This window comes from Diachasma alloeum, unplaced genomic scaffold, assembly GCF_001412515.2.
Source record: "Diachasma alloeum isolate Michigan unplaced genomic scaffold, Dall2.0 Dall_scaffold_00307, whole genome shotgun sequence".
Classification (NCBI taxonomy): domain Eukaryota; kingdom Metazoa; phylum Arthropoda; class Insecta; order Hymenoptera; family Braconidae; genus Diachasma; species Diachasma alloeum.
Genome location: NW_021680446.1, coordinates 691,508 through 712,307, shown reverse-complemented (window position 1 = coordinate 712,307; position 20,800 = coordinate 691,508). Strand labels below are relative to the sequence as shown.

At 39.5% G+C, this 20,800-nt stretch overlaps 1 protein-coding gene across 2 annotated transcripts in view; it reads left to right on the top strand.

The window, feature by feature from the left end:
* The window catches only part of LOC107039783 (mediator of RNA polymerase II transcription subunit 13), a 24,470-nt gene extending 3,798 nt beyond the window's left edge, over positions 1–20,672 (top strand). Inside the window, exons 3-12 of one of the 2 annotated variants that reach the window (XM_029126216.1) lie at positions 1,442–1,757; positions 7,324–7,492; positions 7,580–7,725; positions 8,784–9,222; positions 9,703–9,855; positions 11,009–11,597; positions 12,433–15,906; positions 17,219–17,503; positions 17,582–17,853; positions 19,129–20,672. In XM_029126216.1, coding sequence (XP_028982049.1) covers positions 1,442–1,757; positions 7,324–7,492; positions 7,580–7,725; positions 8,784–9,222; positions 9,703–9,855; positions 11,009–11,597; positions 12,433–15,906; positions 17,219–17,503; positions 17,582–17,853; positions 19,129–19,261 — 5,976 coding nt within the window. In that variant the 3' untranslated portion in view covers positions 19,262–20,672. The remainder of the gene's footprint in view (positions 1–1,441; positions 1,758–7,323; positions 7,493–7,579; positions 7,726–8,783; positions 9,223–9,702; positions 9,856–11,008; positions 11,598–12,432; positions 15,907–17,218; positions 17,504–17,581; positions 17,854–19,128) is intronic. The other variant, XM_029126217.1, reaches the window with a different exon arrangement.
* The last annotated feature ends 128 nt before the right edge of the window (positions 20,673–20,800 follow it).

The window sequence follows — 20,800 nt, the reverse complement described above, 5'->3', positions numbered from 1 at the left end:
CCTTTGTGACGAGCCTAAACTGAGCTCAATTGACCAATTTGTTTCTGAGTTATGAATAATTTTTAAAAAGTCTAGTGTCCGTTTACCCCACCCTCCCCTACTCTAAATTTGAGTTCAATTCAGGGGTGAAGTGGTCAGTCAGGTTAAGGCCCGGGTGTACTATCTTTCGAATGTTATCTGGATTTTTTTTATCTTTCGTAGGGGACGGTGGGGCAAAATGAAACACGGGGCGAAATGAAACAGCAAGAAAATCTTGTGATCTAAGGGAGATAGGACGATTTTCATGGAAACCTTTTTTGTAGAGAATTTTACAAGCTACAAAAAAGGTCCTTTTCAAAAATGTCCTATCTCCTTTAGATGACGAGATTTTCCCACTGTTTCATTTTGCCCCATGCTCCCCTAATCCAAAATTGTCAATTGAGTGGTACATCATGTGGAAATTCCCAAAAATTATGATAGAATGATAAAAAAATGGCAAAAATTCTGAACTTTTTCCATGAGCGTTTTTAATTGAGGTTCAGAATGAGTTGAAAAAAGTGGAAATTACAAATATCTGATTCGCTGTGGTAAATTATTTATTAGCTGTCATTTTCCATGGTGGATAACAAAACACTAAGTCCTCGTGGGAAGGACAGCTAGGTATCTCAATTTTCAAAACAGTGGTATGTAGTCATCTGCCATTTTTATGTGATAAGAGTGTGATTAAAAAATTCTCAAAAATATTACAACTTTTTTCAAAGAGCCTTTTCCGTAATAAATGTCTCTGTGGAGTGTGGGAAAAGATTTACGAAATCAGTCTTCCCCCTGCATGATATTGGGCCGCCATTTGTCCCCGTAAATCAGATACATTTTTCAATTTCTTGTTATTCAACTTATTCTGAATATAAATCAGTAGTGAAGCGGTAAACCGGGTGAAGTCGATTTTGACTATTGGCCAGTTTTCGACGAATATCTCGGAATCTAAAAGAGATAGAAATTTTTTTGTCATCACCTTTTTTGTAGAGCCAATTGAGGGTTACAAAAAAGGTCATGGGGAAAATTCTGCCATCTCTCTTAGATCCCGAGATATTCATCAAAAACTGACCTAAAGTCAAAATCGACTTAACCCGGTTTACCGCTTCGCTACTGAAATGAAAAATGCTCTTTGAAAAAACTAAGAATTTCTCCTACTTTTTTTTGATTATTCACTCATAATTTTTCAAAACTTGTGCATGATGCAGGACTCAATTGACAATTTCAGATGACGAAAGATGAAAAAAAACATCGAGATAACGTAATTGACAATTAATAATTACATAATAACAAGTAATTGTCAATTAAACGTTAATTGACAATGTCAGATGACGAAAGATGGTACACCCGGGCCTGAAATGCAAAAATATGTTCAAAAAATAATGAATAAAAGACAATTAATGACGATGAAAAATGAAAATATTTGCAGACCGACCTCTGTGGGATAAAATGGCGAAAGCTCGTGTGGGGCGAGATGACAGGTGGCTTTGGGGGTACCCCCCTTGAGGATCCAGTCTTATCGAGTTTCTCAAGATGTCTAGCAGGTGACATTCTCTGCGTATGGCGGCGAGTGGCAGCAACACCACCCTCAACCTCCGGTGGAGGTGGAATATTTGATCTTGGAATAGCCCCATCACCAGCTCCACCGCCCCTGTCCCTAACCGCTGCCAAGGAGCTCTGGATATTCTGGTACGGCGAGGAGCCGGATTTGTCGGGTCTCGTGTCACAGGAACTCATCGCCTGCGGTGAGTAAACAAAACTCCAACAGCAAGAAAACAGGTTTCCCCGTCCGGAGCGAATTCCATATATTTTTTTACCATCGAATAAAGTGCATTCTCCTCATCATTGAGGGGAGTAAAAAATCATTCCCAGTGAAATTCTCCTTTTTTCATCGAAGCCACACGTTTCTACACTGAGAAAACAAGGGTTTTTGGGGGTTTTTGGAGTACTTGTGCACTTGTATCGAGAAATTCGTGGCTTGAAAATTACCAAGCGGACAGTATCTCACGCTGAGAAAAAAAAATCTTGCGCCAAAAAATTTTATACTTGTGCTTGTACTTGTGTTTACACTTGTGTTTTATTTTTGGGCTTTGCACAAGTTTGAAAATTCTTTGGTTAAGGATGTTCTACACCCTTTCTGCCAAAATTCACGTTTTTTTAATTTTTCTGGCAAACTTATGATGGAATTGACGTGAAAAAATATAACGTTTTTGCGTTTTGTCATTATTTAATGACTGACGAAATTTTAAGGTGGTGCGAACATTTTCCTGCGTTTTCTCTAAACTTTTAAAAAGAATCACAAAACTGTAGAAAAAATGCATGAAAATTATCGCACCACTACGCAACTTCGTGAGCCATTAAAGAATGACAAACCACAAAATCGTTATATTTTTTCACGTCACTCCCATCGATAATTTGCCAGAAAAATGAAAACAACGTCAATTTTGGCTAAAAGGGTGTCGAACATCCTTAATAACATTTTTGTCACAAGCTTTGAATAACTAATGGGTTGATTATTAGGTGGGTGATGCAATTTTCATGATTTTTTTATACTGCACTAGATTGTCAAATGGAATTGGTTTTTGGTAGTGTTTCATGGGAAAAATATTGTTTGTTTATCTGCAGAATAAATGAATGCCCTGATGAAGAACACTTTGTGCTCGAGACGTTGGCAATTGGTGGAAGAATCGTTTTATATTTTTTCTTTGGATTCTTTCCTGTATTCATTTTTATTTGAGTTGCTGCTACGGCCGTTAATGGCTGAGGAAGTTGAGGTTTTTGAAATTTTGTACTTGTCCGTAAGGTGAGGACAATTTCTTCATATCAAGAAAACGAGTTCTCAAGTCAATCAAAGTGGCTTTTGCATTGAAATATTTTAGAACTGAGGCTACCAAACTGTTAAACGAATTCATTCAATTTTAATTGGTTTGAGAAATTGCTTGTCATCAAGAAATTGTCCTCGTCTTTAGGACACGTACAAAATTACATGACGAAAGTTTTTATTTTCTTAGTGCAAGACATTTTACTCTTGAAAATTTTCCAGTCAGAAGTTTCTTACACTTTTGACTTTTTTTAAAATGTTAATGAGGGGTTGAAATGTTGATGAAATTTGATAATTTTTTTTTCAGTACAAAGAACAATTCTTTCCCTTTTTGACGAGCCTAAACTGAGCTCGATTGGTAAATTTGTTTCTGAGTTATGAATAATTTAAAAAAAGCCAAAGTGTAAAGCCACATTTCTAAAAAATCTTTGTTTTTGTCAGTGCAGCGTAAATTCTCTAATTTAGTGACGAAAAATTATGATTCATCGCTTTACTGCGTCATTCTCATTCGATTTGGCTTTTCCAGTCGAGATCGCCAAAATTTTTACGAATAAATTCCCACCTAAATCCAGAAACACCTAATATCTCATCAACAACACGACAAAAATCCCCTCAACATATTTCAACGTTTTTAACGAAAGATTCACCTCTCCCCGAGGCCACACATTGTTTCCATGGCGAGTGGTGGAACAGAGGTTGGCACCGGTGGTAGCTGAGAGAAACGAAAGTACTCGGTGGAGGTGGAAATCAGGCACACGACGCGGCTCTATGGGAGAAGGACCCGTCGTGTGCTGAGGCGCGCGTTGTAGCCAACGGTTGGGGTCGCTGAACCGCGTGTCCGTTGTCCATGTATGCATGTATATAATCCATTTCGTCTTTCTCACTCCTTTTGGCCTCTCTACCCCACCGTAAATCCACTATTTCAGAATGGAAGTACGTGGTGTACAACACCGTTATGTCATTACGCCTATCAATGCCTTTTTTACTGACATCCACACGTCATCGGGGGGTTGTTAAATCGTCTAACGAGTTTATGGTGGCATCAGAGAGATCGTTTAAACCCGGGAATGACGAGTAAAACATTAACCGTTTCATCGGGGGGAATTTAATCTCCAGGAAAATTTGGATTTCCAACTCGAGGGATCAACAAGTGAGTCCTCTCAATGTTTTTTTACTCCTTCGATTCAATCGCCAGAGAGGGCACATTTATCGATCTACATCCGTTTATTTCAATTCACGTTGACCCAATTATCGTGAACGATTGGACTCTGTCAGGCATCGCAAAGAATTTCTCTTCATTTCCTCACAGTTATATTTTTTCAAATGTTCCACTTGAACTGCCTCACCAGCAATTGCCAGGGTTTTGAAATATTTTTCATGACAGTCACTCACGTGTCATCGATTTTTTCCAGATATACCAGTCATCGATTTTTCCGGTGGGAAATAATGGAGCACAATTTTTGGATGAATCATGGGATTTGCGCTTGCGTTCGTAGCTATATCCGATGTTCCTCGATCGAAGCGTCGCGCCCCCATTTTTAAGGGGGGATGGGGTCTGGTGTTGGTGCAAGTCTCGGGTGGTGATGGCCCCCAACCCCCAACCCCTTGTGGCAATGTTGGGTGGAGGAAGGGAGGGGGACAATTGCACGGGTGAGGGAGAGAGATGAAAATACGGATGTCGATGGGACGCGACGATGCACTTTTCCCCCCACTTGGTTGGCTTATCGATCGGACAGAACACGTGTCGCTGTAGCCGGCCAGTGGCTCTTGTTCGACGCCTCTTGGTCTTCACCAAAACCCCACCATGTAGCCCACGGTCTACCTGATATTTCGGTACTGCAGGGAGAGAAAAACGACAGAGCTCGCAAACAAGTCTTACTTGTGCCGAGAAAATGGTCTTTTGAAAATTATCAAAAAAGAATTTTTTGTGCCAAACATGCAGAGAGTGCGGCGGAATGAAAAATATTTGTCGCAAAAAATGATTTAGTAGTTCAAAAAAAATTGCATTCTCTGTAGACGCAAGAAATGTCATTTCTAGGACTGCTCCTTCGTTATTCGATACTCCCACACGTATTTTCCCCCCGAAAAATCTTTGTTTTATGCGAAACAAGGGATCGTCAAACAAGTCTTACTTGTGCCGAGAAAATATTTTTTTGAAAATTATCAAAAAAGAATTTTTTGTGCCAAACATGCAGAGAGTGCGGCGGAATGAAAAATATTTGTCGCAAAAAATGATTTAGTAGTTCAAAAAAAATTGCATTCTCTGTAGACGCAAGAAATGTCATTTCTAGGACTGCTCCTTCGTTATTCGATACTCCCACACGTATTTTCCCCCCGAAAAATCTTTGTTTTATGCGAAACAAGGGATAGTCAAACAAGTCTTACTTGTGCCGAGAAAATATTTTTTTGAAAATTATCAAAAAAGAATTTTTTGTGCCAAACATGCAGAGAGTGCGGCGGAATGAAAAATATTTGTCGCAAAAAATGATTTAGTAGTTCAAAAAAAATTGTATTCTCTGTAGACGCAAGAAATGTCATTTCTAGGACTGCTCCTTCGTTATTCGATACTCCCACACGTATTTTCCCCCCGAAAAATCTTTGTTTTATGCGAAACAAGGGATAGTCAAACAAGTCTTACTTGTGCCGAAAAAATATTTTTTTGAAAATTATCAAAAAAGAATTTTTTGTGCCAAACATGCAGAGAGTGCGGCGGAATGAAAAATATTTGTCGCAAAAAATGATTTAGTAGTTCAAAAAAAATTGTATTCTCTGTAGACGCAAGAAATGTCATTTCTAGGACTGCTCCTTCGTTATTCGATACTCCCACACGTATTTTCCCCCCGAAAAATCTTTGTTTTATGCGAAACAAGGGATAGTCAAACAAGTCTTACTTGTGCCGAAAAAATATTTTTTTGAAAATTATCAAAAAAGAATTTTTTGTGCCAAACATGCAGAGAGTGCGGCGGAATGAAAAATATTTGTCGCAAAAAATGATTTAGTAGTTCAAAAAAAATTGTATTCTCTGTAGACGCAAGAAATGTCATTTCTAGGACTGCTCCTTCGTTATTCGATACTCCCACACGTATTTTCCCCCCGAAAAATCTTTGTTTTATGCGAAACAAGGGATAGTCAAACAAGTCTTACTTGTGCCGAAAAAATATTTTTTTGAAAATTATCAAAAAAGAATTTTTTGTGCCAAACATGCAGAGAGTGCGGCGGAATGAAAAATATTTGTCGCAAAAAATGATTTAGTAGTTCAAAAAAAATCGTATTCTCTGTAGACGCAAGAAATTTCATTTCTAGGACTGCTCCTTCGTTATTCGATACTCCCACACGTATTTTCCCCCCGAAAAATCTTTGTTTTATGCGAAACAAGGGATAGTCAAACAAGTCTTACTTGTGCCGAGAAAATATTTTTTTGAAAATTATCAAAAAAGAATTTTTTGTGCCAAACATGCAGAGAGTGCGGCGGAATGAAAAATATTTGTCGCAAAAAATTATTTAGTAGTTCAAAAAAAATTGTATTCTCTGTAGACGCAAGAAATGTCATTTCTAGGACTGCTCCTTCGTTATTCGATACTCCCACACGTATTTTCCCCCCGAAAAATCCTTGTTTTATGCGAAACAAGGGATAGTTGTTTTGCGTTTCGACTGTCTAATAATCGCAGACAACAAATGAATCCCTAAATGAAACAATAATAATGATATGATAGCAATCTTGTAAATTAGGGATAAAATATTAGTTGATAAATTTTCCTCTGTGTGAGATATTTTCATCCTGAAAAGGCACCGTCTGGTGTGAATTATCCGCCTCTTGAGCCAAATATTTCGTTGCTGAAATTTCCACTTAATGAAATTCTAAAAATTTCTGAAAATTTCTGTGAAATATTATTAGGAATATTTCATTTATACATAATTGAATGCATTCGAAACAAATTCTTTTTTTTGACTTAATTGACAATTTCAGATGACGAAAGATGAAAAAAAACATCGAGATAACGTTCGAAAGAACAGTACACTCGGGCCTTAAGGGTGCCAAGTGAATTTGAAAAAAGATTCATAAAAAATTTTTTCTTTCCCTCCATCATTGGAAAAATATGTATTCATCCATCCGACAAAATTTCAAACCCGCAACCGGAACTAGACATCGAGAAAATAAATGCGGAAAATTCTCTATTTCGCGTGACGAACCTCGAGAAAGCATGGGNGTTCTAAAATTTTAAAATTGTCACCGATGTTCACCATCAGTCTAATACTATTAATTAAAAAAATTATAACTTTGTTGGTGAATGTCAATTTTCAAGGTCATCGCCAAATTCACTTGGCACCCTTAATACCACAAAAATTTGCATACGTGGACTGACACATTGATTCAGATCAACCTACAATAATAACGTGATGAATCATACAAAATCATGTAAATTCGGTCTCATGAAAAATATAACAAATGAGTGCACATAAAATTAATAAGAAAATGTTAATTCTTTCAGAGAGTGAGCAAGGCTCCTGGGAGAGTGGTCTGTCGTACGAGTGTCGTTCTCTCCTGTTCAAAGCTCTTCATAATTTGATAGAGCGGTGTCTCCTCTCACGTGACTTTGTTCGCCTCGGCAAATGGTTTGTCCAGCCTTACGATGGCTTCGAGAAGCATCGCTGCAACAGGTAAGAGTAGAATAATTTTTTCGGCCGAATAGATAAATCGTGAGTGACAATTGATGAGACATTATTCTTTGGGGGTGGGATTTTCAGCAGCCACCTGTCGTTCTCCTTCGCATTCTTCGTCCACGGGGAGAGCACAGTATGCGCGAGTGTCGATGTTAGACAGCATCCAGCCGTTAGACATCTTACACGAACATGTCTGCAGCGTACTCAGACGTCCCAGAATGGTGTCAAGGGTGAGAATTCAATATTTCAGTCTATTCGTTATCTCGTGAAACGCGAATTAACCTGTTGATATCACTGGGATCATTCGTTGGTGGAAAATCATTTTGAATGATTGTTTATTAATTGATGAATTGAGTGATTTTCACTGCTCTTTCCTCTCATTTTCATGTGTTTGAAAATGAGGTGAAATGGCATTGGGATGAATTAGAGCTCATTATAATCCTGAGTTATTGGGGATTAACATTTTATTTTAAATTCATATGAAAACTAGTGGGAAATTGCTCTTGTATTGCGTACAGTATAGTTATTTTTGCGAATAAATTAGCAATAGGCTTTCGAATGGTCAGTTTGGTTTTTTTTTCCATTGTATATTATTCATAGCCTATTTTATTTTCTTGAATTGAATCAATTTCTTTCCACTTAATGAAATTCTAAAAATTTCTGAAAATTTCTGTGAAATATTATTAGGAATATTTCATTTATACATCATTGAATGCATTCGAAACATCACATTTGAAGGAACCATTAGGAAGCTAACTTTCCGGGGAATTAATGAAAAATTCGAAATTTCTAAAAATTATCCTAACAATTAAATTAACCGAGACAGTTATTGTAACCATCTTCTAACTTCGATATAGTCGCATAGAAACAAACATATTGAGCTATGATTGAATTCATTTGAAGCGCAATATCCAGAGATATCTGCGGAATTCTGATTTTCGAAAAATACAAAATTTTGGAAAAATTTCACAGAAATCAAAATAACGATTATTGCTATCGCTCTCATCTTCGAAGTCGGTCAAAAGGACATCCCAGCGAATTTTTCAAGCCGTCACTCAATGAATTTAGAAAATATTTTTAGTTATCGTGTTACAACTGAATTTTGAGAAAATTCTAAAATGAAAAAAATGAGTCAATGAATTAAATTTTAATTAATGGCGATGGATAGGGCTTACTAGTACCTACATTTGACAAAAAAATAATTCAATTCCATTTATTCATTAGCGATTACAATGCTTCCATTCGGAAGTAAAAATTAATCCTCACAATTTTAACGGAATTTTTCCAGTTATTCTGGCACCATACGGTCTCGCTGGTACCCTCACCGGTCAAGTTGGCCGTGTAGACAGCCAACTACTCGAAGAATGGAAGAACTTTTACCCAATGAATGGTAATAACATCGAGTCTGGTCTTCCCCCACTCGTTGAAGTACTCGTGGGTGGTGTTAGAATGCGTTATCCATCCTGTTACGTTCTCGTCACCGATATGGACGATATTCCAACTGAATTGCCACTGTCACCACCGTACAGTCCAGCAACAGCAACTTACGAGCATCCAAATTCAATTCAACGCGACTCAAAAGCTTCCACTGAATTGCCTGAACGTGTTTGGGCCGAATGCACACTCGGTTCACCACTATCTTCCAAGTGTAATGATGCATCTTCCCCGGAGCTTGGTACCTGGACATTCGTCGATGCAACACAAAAGTCTTCCTGCACCTGCTCCAAGTGAGTGCCACAAACACTATTATCAATTAATGGTTAATTTTTCCTGATTTTTAGTTACTCGTTGATGTTTTTAGTTTAGTCCGAGGCATGTCAGATTCAATCTCTGAAGTTTGAGCAATTTTAGAGTCCAATTTTACATATTAAACAACAATAATTTACTTGTCATTATTTTTAAAAAACATGACAACAGTGAAAACTCTTGAGGAAATTGTTCGTGCATGTTAGGAAGTAGACGAGCAGTATTGGGAGTGATGAGAGAGATTTTTCAGCGAAAATAAAAATTGAAGATGTAGATTTCAGTGGCTGTCGCAGTGTGTGCATGTGAGAATTATTTATCCACAGAAAAATCAACGGAATTAATTAAAAGACTGATTAAATTAATGAGTGATATAAAAGAGAGAAAGAGGGTAGATAAGGTTCAATTTAAAAAATTAAAGAACAGGGATCATCATTTGAAAAATTAAAACTACGCGATTGCAGGTGTACGACCCCCGGGGGTTGGAAGGGCATCGCCTCCACTCAGGTTCAGAGGGAAAGAGTTGATAAAGGTGGAAGGAGGGTCGTGCCGTTTCATCGACGCCCTACCACCCAGTGGGATGCTTCTTGCCCCTCTGTCCCTGCAAATGCCCCCAGGTGGGTATCTGCCCCCGAAAAAAAAAAAAAAAAATCAATGAATCAAGAATAATCGATTAATTGAACAAAAGTTGAACGATCATTTGTCACTCATCGAACTAAAGAAACTTAATCATTCATTTTTTATTTAAATAAATGCCTCTAATATCACGTTCGCTTAAGGTGAAAGCTCAGGCGCTTTATCACGATTAAATCCTCATTCAGGCTTAAGGCCCGAGTGTACTGTCTTTCAAACGTCATCTCGATGTTTTTTTTTCATCTTTCGTCATCTGAAATTGTCAATTAAGTCCTGCATCATGCAGAAGTTTTGAAAAATTATGAATGAATAATTTTAAAAAAGTAGAAAAAATTCTTAATTTTTTCAAAGAGCATTTTTAATTTATATTCAGAATAAGTTGAATAATAAGAAATTGAAAAATGTATCGGATTTACGGTGACAAATGGCGGCCTGTCACCCAATATCATGCAGGGGGAAGACTGATTTCGTAAATATTTTCCCACACTCCACAGAGACATTTATTACGGAAAAGGCTCTTTGAAAAAAGTTGCAATATTTTGGAGAATTTTTTAATCACACTTTTAAAATTGAGATACCTAGAGCTGTCACTTCCCATGAGGAGTTGATGTTTTCTTATCCACCATGGAAAATGACAGCTAATAGATAATTTGCCACAGCGAATCAGATATTTGTAATTTCCACTTTTTTCAACTCATTCTGAATCCCAATTAAAAACGCTCTTTGCCAAAGTTCAGAATTTTTTCTATTTTTTTATCATTCTATCATAATTTTTGGGAATTTGTACATGATGTACCACTCAATTGACAATTTTGGATTACGAAAGATGAAAAAAACCCAAATAACATTCGAAAGATAGTCACCTGGGCCTTAATTATTTGATTTGAGCCCTAGGTAGTTGCATGCTGATTATCAATAATTACGAATTACTCAATTAAGGTGATAGTTTGTGTAGCAGCTTTGCTTGTCATTTTATTTCTGGGATCACCGTCAGGGCTATTATTTTGACATTATTTAACAGTCTTTCATCGCTTAATTCATCGTTAAAAGCTCATCTGGACTGGGTTCAATCGATTTCCCCGGGGGAAAATGATAAAAAAAAGCCCCTCGGATAATCAATTTTTTATGGTGATTTAGGTCAACACTGAATCGAAGTACAGAGGCACCAAGTACTCCACCAGGGGGTCCTCCCTCGTACTCGCGTGGTCCACCAACGGGTGGTGACTGCCCTCCAGTACCGTCAGTGGGCTCTCCAGGCTCACCAGTTCCATCACCCCTTCCAACTCCTCATTCAGAGCCAGCATCGGTGCCACCATCGGCTGATCCAACGATGCCAACACTGAGTCCACAACCACCGCCAAGTCACTCGAATACTGCCCCACCATTGACACCATCCCAGGGTCCCAAATCCACATCGTCAGCATGCTGCAATAATAATCAAATGCCCAGTCCAGCGCCAGGACCAACGCTTAAACGACCAATACTGGCGTCTAGGGAGTACGAGGGCGCTCTTCTGGATGATGAACAGCCGCTCTCTTGGCTGTACGATTATTCAACGCAGGAGGCATGGCTCAATCATCCTGTTAAACGGTTCAAGGAGGATGGATATAATCCATCTGTTGGGCCCTGCAATCAACGATCGAGCAGTCTTTATCCACCCATGAATAATTCAATTAATCAACAGGCACCTAAACTCGAGATCAAGCAGGAGCCAGGATTGATTACTGTGAGTTTAGTTTTAGTGAATTTATTTATTTTTCAATTTTTAAAGCTATTGTTGTCCAACTCATTCAATTGGAGCGGTTTTTTGCATTGAACTATTTTAGAATTGAGAATGAAAAATTATTAAACGAATTCATTCAATTTTAATCGGTTTGAGAAATTGCTTTCTTGTCATCAAGAAATTGTCATTGTCTTTAAGACAAGTACAAAATTACTTGACGAAACTTTTGATTTTCTTAGTGCAAGATATTTTACTCTTGAAAATTTTTAAGACTGACGTTTCTTGAAATATGTAAAGACGTATTTGGTTCCCGGAATTAATTTCCCCAACAAAAAATTCCCGGAAAAAATTTCCCCGAATAAAATTATCAATTTACAACAACACAAAATTAACTACATCCTTCAAGAATTTATCACATAATTATAATTATAATTTACAATCCCCACAAAATGGGAAACAATGTCAAGGAAAAAATTATATAAAGAAATTTTAAAATTTTTATTCGGGAAAACATTTTCCGGGGAAATTTTTTCCAAGGAATTTTTTTCGGTGAAAAAAACTCGGGTCACCACGTATTCCTCAAAAACCTCCGTTTTTGTCAGTTTACTGTAAATTTTCTTATTTCGTGATATTCTCTCTCGTTGAGTGATGAAAAATGATTCTTCGCTTTCCTGTCGTTCTCATTAAATTCCCCAATCCAAATCCCCGGCATAATCAATAAATTACCCCCTCATGTTCAGAATCAACGAAATATTTTCACCGAATTCATTGACACTTCACTAATCAAACCCTCTAAAAATCCAACCCCCCAAAACGCCAAACGAATTAATTCTTCCAGGGCGATTGCACCGGCAGAGCCGACCCCTACGACTTCGACCCCTCAGGGGATGAGAACGGTGGATCGGACGCCCTCCGTCGTCAGCGCGACGAGCCAAAGCCGGGCTCCCTCTTCACCTCCGAGGGCCTCCAGGCCTCCTACAAAGACCTCGACCAGATATTCGACAACTCCGACCCAGACACCTCCAGCGACGAGACAAACCTCAATCAACTCCAGGTGCAGACGCCCCCAGGCTCGAACAAATCCGGTGGCCTTCACGAGGAGACCCGCCTGGACGGCACAACAAAGCACAACAATCGTGGAGTGGGAGTCCTCCGCCCAGAGGAGCTCTCGAAAATGTTCCCAACGCCCCCCTCCCTGGAGCACAACCCAGTGGCCTCCCCCTGCCAACTGAGCGACGTCCCAATGGACCAGACAGAGCTCTCCCTGAGCCAGCGCCCCCTGCGCCAGCTCCCCGACATCTACCCGAACATGGGATCACCACCTGAGGAGCCAATCGACGACTGGTCCTACGTATTCAAGCCCTCCCTAATAAGCAAGCTAGTGGGCTCATCAAAATACGCACCACTGACAAATCTCCCGAGTCAATCCCTGCCACCAGTGACACTGCCATCCCACTGCTTCTACCGGCCCTCCTGGCAATGCAATCAGGCCCCCAACAGCCAGGAAAAATCCACCAACAGGTCCCAGACCCAGTCAAATAGATCCCAAACCCCCCAGTCAACACCCCAACCCCCTCAACCCCAAGTCCCAACTCCCCAGCAGATTTGTCCCCCCTCACCAGCCCCAGCAGTGGCCCCATACCGTTCAGGCAGACCACCGCCTCCCCCCTACGACCAGCCGAGTCCCGCCACCTCGACGTCGTCCTATCTAAACAAAAACCTCAATTCCATGGAGGCTGACACACCCGGACCAACGAGAGCACCAGAATCAAACTCCCTGATCGTTAATATTCTCCTGGGTGACACTGTCCTCAACATCTTCAGGGATCACAACTTCGACAGCTGCAGTCTGTGTGTCTGCAATGCTGGGCCAAAGGTTGTTGGTAATATAAAAGGTGCTGACGCTGGTGTTTACCTAGCTGGCTCTTGGACAGGTGGTGGCAGTGGTTTATTTCACGACGACGATCAGATACGTTGCAGCTGTGGTTTCAGTGCTGTTGTTAATCGACGTCTTGCCCATAAAGCTGGATTATTCTACGAGGACGAGATGGAGATAACTGGAATAGCTGATGATCCTGGTGATAAGAAGAAGGGATCACTGATGGCTGTTGCCAATGGAGGTGGAAAGTCCGAGGGTCTGGATGTGATTCCCTCTGGGGTATTGGAACTCCTTCGTGAACAGTGCGCCATTGTTCAGAGCTCTGTCAGCAGTCTCTACAGGGCTGCCAAGGTGTACGCTGGATCCAGGAGCACCAGCAGCATGGCGCAGCCAAGTTTAAATACACTGGAGTTCAATGATGGAAATGATGTGTCACTGGCTGCCCTTGAGCAGGGAAAACTCGTGGATGGCAGTCAGATGGAGAGGAGTAACAGGATAAGTGGAGTGCACAGGTGGGCATTCATCAGAGCTAGGGGGCCTCAGTGCACTGGTGACATTGTCAGGATGATGAGGGGACTTCAGCCCCTTCTGCAGGAGGCAGTCCAGAAAAAATGCACAACGAGAATGTGGGAGGCACCCTACACCGTTGCTGGACCACTCACCTGGAGGCAGTTTCATCGATTAGCTGGGAGGGGTACGGACGATCGATGCGAACCCCAGCCAATACCAGCTCTTGTCGTTGGTTACGACAGAGACTGGCTGTCGTTGTCGCCTTATGCTTTGAACTACTGGGAGAAACTATTGCTGGAGCCATACGCTGGACCGAGAGACGTTGCCTACGTTGTTCTCACGCCGGACAACGACTCGGTCATCAGTAAAGTCAAGTATTTCTTCAGAGAGCTGTCGACAACGTACGAGATTTGCAGGCTGGGGAAGCACACCGCAATAACAAAGGCCTCCAGAGATGGAATTATTAAAGTGGGTAAAAATTCCTGTCAGAAATTTGCCAAACAACCGATTGACGATTGGTTCAAGCTACTTGGGGAGAATCAGTTGGGCGAGCAGTTGAGACTTTACGCTCAAGTCTGCTCTCATCGTCTTGGGCCTTATCTCACCCAGGTGATACAGGACAGGAGCCTCCTGGACCCCGCTGATTCACCGAGTAAACATCAGAGTCAGTCCCAACCGCCATCGGTACCACCTGCTGAGTCCATGCCACCGACTCCAGACGGGGCTGTCTCCATCAAACAAGAGCCTGATAATGAAGTGACTAGAAGTGAAACCCCATCCAACACTCCCAACAATAATTCTGTGGGGAATACCACACCCACCAATTCCCAGACATCGCCGGGGAATAATGGAAGTAATTCACAGACGTCAGGGAATAGTACAGCAGCTTCGACGACCATTGGACCTGATGAAGATGAAATTGAGCCACCGGCTGTTGTCGTTTACATCGTTGAGCCTTTTTCACTTGGTGGACCGGAGAATCCTGACAGGAGGCGGCTGGCAGTGCTCGCTTTACTCAGGGCGTACTCAGCGGCCATCAGTGCAATGCCGGAAAATATAAGATCTAATATAAATGTTCAACTGATCTCTCTGGAGAGCATCATGGAGCTGGGGAGGGCCAGGGAGAGGAGAAAAATTCAGGACGAAATGCGGGCACTTGCGTTGAATGTCTTCCTTCAAGGCAGGAGACTGTTGAATCACAATTCAACTGTCAAGAGTCTGACTGGATTTGGCACAGCGGCCGCTGCTGATCTCTTCCTCAAGAGCAAGGATGAGAGGAATAGGGCTCCTTATCGGCTTTATGCGCCGGCTTATGTACTAGCTCCACTGAGGCCCAAGAGCGAGGCTCCAGAGTCCTTTGGAATTGCTGGACCCGAAGAGTGTTCTGTACTTTATCTGAGCTATTGTCTGTCGGAGGATCAGTCGAGGCTTTTGGCTGTTGCCACTGACGACAGAGGGGAGATTTTCGAGACTGCTGCCATCAATATTGATATTCCGAATAGGAAGAGGAGGAAACGGGCCTCGGCGAGGAGAATTGGACTCCAAAAACTCATGGATTTTATTCTTGGGGTCATGTCCCAGGGGGTGCAACCTTGGAGGCTGGTCGTGGGGAGGGTGGGGAGGATTGGGCATGGGGAGCTCAAGGGCTGGAGTTGGCTGCTGTCGAGGAAATCTCTCCTCAAGGCCTCGAAACATCTCAAGGAAATTTGTGGACAGTGCAGCCTTCTTTATCCCTCGGTTGCACCCTGTGTTCTCAGTGCTTGTCTTGTATCGCTTGAACCGGACTCTACGTTGCGGCTCATGGCGGATCAGTTCACTCCGGATGATAGGTTCAGTCAACCTGCGGTCAATTGTCAATTGTCTACTCCTCAGGATGTCACCTGCACTCATATTCTTGTGTTTCCAACTTCGGCGACTACTACAGTATGTATAAGCTTTTTTTGTTCATTAGGAGGCTCGGGTGTACTGTCTTTCGAATTTTGTCTGGATTTTTTTATCTTTCGTAATCCAAAGTTGTCAATTGAGGGGTAGAGTAAACTGCCCAGTAGATGGACGCCTATGAAAACCGCCCAGTAGATGGACGTTTGTTTTTTAGCAATTGAAAAAAGAAATTGATCGAAACAAAATCGTCACTCAGGGGTTAAGAATCACAACAGTTAGTGAAAATTCAAAGCAACAATTCACATTTCAGTATTTTTTTGCGTAATTTGCTATCCAAAAGTAGCTCGTCCATCTATAGGACAGTGTCCATCTACTGGGTAGCTTACCCTATATCATGTGGAAATTCCCAAAAATATGATAGAATGATGGAAAAAATAGAAAAAATTCTGAACCTTTTGAAAGAGCGTTTTTAATTGGGATTCAGAATGAGCTGAAAAAAGTGGAAATTACAAATATCTGATTCGCTGTGGCAATTATCTATTAGCTGTCATTTTTCGTGGTGGATAACAAAACACTGACTCCTCGTGGGAAGTGACAGCTAGGTATCTCAATTTTTAAAACAGTGGTATGTAGTCATCTGCCATTTTTATGTGATAAAAGTGTGATTTAAAAATTCTCAAAAATATTACAACTTTTTTCAAAGAGATGATATTGGGTGACAGGCCGCCATTTGTCACCGTAAATCAGATACATTTTTCAATTTCTTGTTATTCAACTTATTCTGAATATAAATTTAAAATGCTCTTTGAAAAAATTAAGAATTTTTTCTACTTTTTTTTGATTATTCATTCATAATTTTTCAAAACTTCTCCATGATCCAGGACTTAATTGACAATTTCAGATGACGAAAGATGAAAAAAAACACCGAGATAACGTTCGAAAGATAGGACACCCGGTCCTTAAGTCGATTTAATCTTTAGCTGAGTTTTCCAGAAATATTTCCGAATTAGAAGGAGATAGCGAAATTTTCATTATAACCTTTTTTGTAGAGCGAATTGAGTGCTACTAAAAAGGTTCTGAGAAAAATTTTGCTGTCTCCCTTAGATTCCGAGATATTGATTGAAAACTGGTCAATAGTCAAAATTGGCTTATCTCCTTTTATTGGACTACACTTAAATATCCCCTAAATTGCATTCTCCGCTGACGAATATTCTGCTAGTTTTACCTTCATTATTTTCGGAGATATGCCAAGTGTTTTCAGGAGAAAAAAAAAACTGAAGAAAAGCCAAATCTAGATTTTTTAAAGCAAAAGTCAAATTGTCAGTTGATAAATTTTTCGATTGTCCGTCACCAGTCGTCGCAGACAGCATTCCAGGAGCAGCACATAAATGGTCCTGAGCTGGGTGATGACGAGTTATTCTCAGCCCTGAATGACGATATGCCTGAGGGTATGGAGGGAATGGGTGATTTCAACGATATATTCAACGTCTGGCCAGAAGCAACTGGCGGTGGTGGTCAGAGTCCTGGTGGCAGTCCCCACAGGCCCGAGGGTTCGCCAATGGGTGGAGATGGTGGCGGCTCTGGTATGGGAAATCACGACGGCCCTGGCAGTCCATTTCCCTGCAGCAATACACCGAGGGTAACTATCATTCATTATTTATCGTGATTTCAATTTTCGAGGGGTGATTTTGTCACTGATTGCGAATGATGACGACAGGCCACTGTTGCTGATCAAGCCGAGGAGGTGGGGACACTGCTCCAACAGCCACTGGCACTTGGCTATCTCGTGTCAACAGCACCTACTGGACGCATGCCACCCTGGTTCTGGGCTGCTTGTCCTCATCTTGAGGGCGTTTGTCCTGCATTCCTGAAAAATGCTCTTCATCTGCACAGTCCAGCGATACAGCAGAATAGTGATGATTTGCTGCAACAGCAGAGTGCGCTGACTGCACATCCACTGGATTCACAGTACACAACTGATGTGTTGAGGTAATTCAGTCATTATTCTATTGAATTTACTATCTATTTCCGTTATTAAGATAAAATCAGTAGCGAAGCGGTAAACCGGGTTAAGTCGATTTTTACTATTGGCTAGTTTTTGACGAATATCTCGGAATCTAAAAGAGATAGAAAGATTTTTGTCATGACCTTTTTTGTAGAGCCAATAGAGCGTTATAAAAAAAGTAATGAGAAAAATTTTGCTATCTCTCTTAGATTCCGAGATATTCAGCAAAAACTAGCTAATAGTCAAAATCGACTTAACTCGGTTTACCGCTTCACTACTGAAATGATGATTCGGTTTTCCTCTGGATTTTTTTTTTAATTTCAAACTGTTGAACGTTTTGAAAAAAATGGGGGAAATTGCTCCTGTATTGCGAATGGTATAGTTATTTTTGCTAATAAATTAGCAATACGCTTCCGAATGGTCATTGCGCTTATTTTTTTCCATTGTATATTATTCGTAGGCTATTTTGTTTTCTTGAATTGAATCAATTTCTTTTCAACTAATTGTTTTAGATTTTCCACTCAATGAAATTCTAAAAATTTCTGAAAATTTCTGTGAAGTATTATTAGGAATATTTCATTTATACATAATTGAATGCATTCGAAACATCAGATTTAAAGGAACCATCAGAAAGCTAACTTTCCGGGGAATTCATGAAAAATTCGAAATTTCTAGAAATTATCCTAAAAATCAAATTAACCGAGACAGTTATTGTGGAAACAAACATATTAAGCTATGATTGAATTTATTTGAAGCGCACTATCCAGAGATATCTGCGGAATTCTGATTTTCGAAAAATACGAAATTTTGGAAAAATTTCACAGAAATCAAAATAACGATTATTGCCATCACTTTCATCATCGTACTCCCGTCATTCTAAATTCATTTCATTCTCGTACAGCCGTCATTCAATGAATTTAGAACATTTTTTTAATTATCGTGTTACAACTGAATTTTGAAAAAATTCGAAAATAAAAAAATGAATCGAATTAAATTTCAATTAATGGCGATGGATAGGGCTTAACAGTACCTACATTTGAGAGAAAAAACGATTCAACTCCATCTATTCATAGCGAGAAATTGAAGAAAAAATTTGTTACACACTAAAAAATGCATTTTCGGAATTTTGGCATCATAATGGATCGATACAACACAAAAAATCCAAAACTAACTTTTGAACGATTACAATGCTTCCATTCGGAAGCAAAAATAGAAAGTCTTTAAAAAAAAATTGTCAACAACGATAAACAATATTTCAGATACGTCCTAGAAGGATACAATGCACTATCATGGCTGGCAGTTGATTCAAACACTAAGGATCGTCTCTCTTGTTTACCAGTGCACGTACAAGCGCTCATGCAGCTGTACCACGCATCAGCAGCCCTCGTCTGACCCAGACCATCAAAATTACTAGCGCATAATTACCAACCCCTCAATCTCTCTCACGCAATTATTATTATTATGTTTAATATTAGTAACACGTGGGGCTTAAACGAGAGCATAAAGGAGTCACTTTCATACGCCCTCATGACAACATTCTCTCAGTTCCAATCGAGAGTCATGCAATTATCAATTCAAACTAGTGATTTTTATTTAATTAGAAATATGGTGGAGAGGCAGCTAATAGACAGCTACAGTAACCGATTAAAATGACTCAATTTTTTTCTCTTTTATTACGCAATTTTTAGGTAATTTTAATTTGGCTCAAGAGAGAATGAATAACGAAACGAATAATGAATGATTAAAAATACATGATGTTTAGCATAATAGGGCATAATAATTTTTTGCATAAAATCCATTGCCTCTTCGAATTTTTTAGATAGTTGAATTTTTAAAGACAAAATGAACAAAGAAATAATCAGAATCTCTAGTAAGCAAATAATAATAATGGTTGCGTAATATCAAAAGGAAAAGGAAAAATAAACAAAATAGTAGAGGAAAAATGGGAAAATGTTTTTAATTGTAAATTGACTTTTTGTACAAAGCTTTTAATTATTACTAGCGACAAAGTAATATAACGAATATTACGTTGTTTTTTAATTTTATATAGATGAATATAAATGAACAAAAGACGAAATAATTGAAAAAAAATAACACCATAAGAATTATGGGACAACAGCGAGAATAATGATGAGGACGTGTGGGGCTTTAAACATTAGATGAATTATCCATTATTGTAATCAATCTCCCCTCCCCCCCAGTTGTCGATTTTTTATTGATGATTTGATATTCATTAAATAGCTAGCCCCCTCTCTTTCTCTCTCCTTCTCCCCCTCCCCCATATTTTCGCCTCGTACAAGCCCCAAGTGGAAGAATTGATATTAAAGGGAATTCAGTTGATGACGCGGCTCGATAAAATCATAAAAGATGAATGAAAAATTCTCTCAATGGGGCCACCCTGTTATCATGTTTATTAGTGTCACATTGAGAGTTTTAATCGCGTGATACTTGTATATTAATTTTCACAATTACAATTCCTTTCTTAAAAGAGAATAAAGAAAAAAAGAACAAAAATCGTTTTATTCATGATAATGAGATGATTAATAGATGACATTCTATTATAAATAACAGTTGTAATGTAAAATATTGTTTAAAATGAGAATAAGTAATTTATCATTGAATTTAATTGACGATTGATGGAAAAAAATTAGGCGAATTGATGAGGACTATTGAACAATAGGAGAAAGTAAGAAAAATGTGAGGTAAAAAGTAACAGTTGTGTCTAAATTATTTCGTTTATTCCAAGGGACAATTTTATTTTTTTTCATCAAAAAATTACTTCACTGATGAGAGTGAAATTGAATTTTCCTTTTTAATCGGTGGAAGGGAGGGAAACAATTTTTTTGATGATTGAAAAAAATAAAATTTTTAAAATGGGGCGCGTCTGAGGCGGGGCCACTGCGTCAGTCGCATAGTACAAATAATAAATTG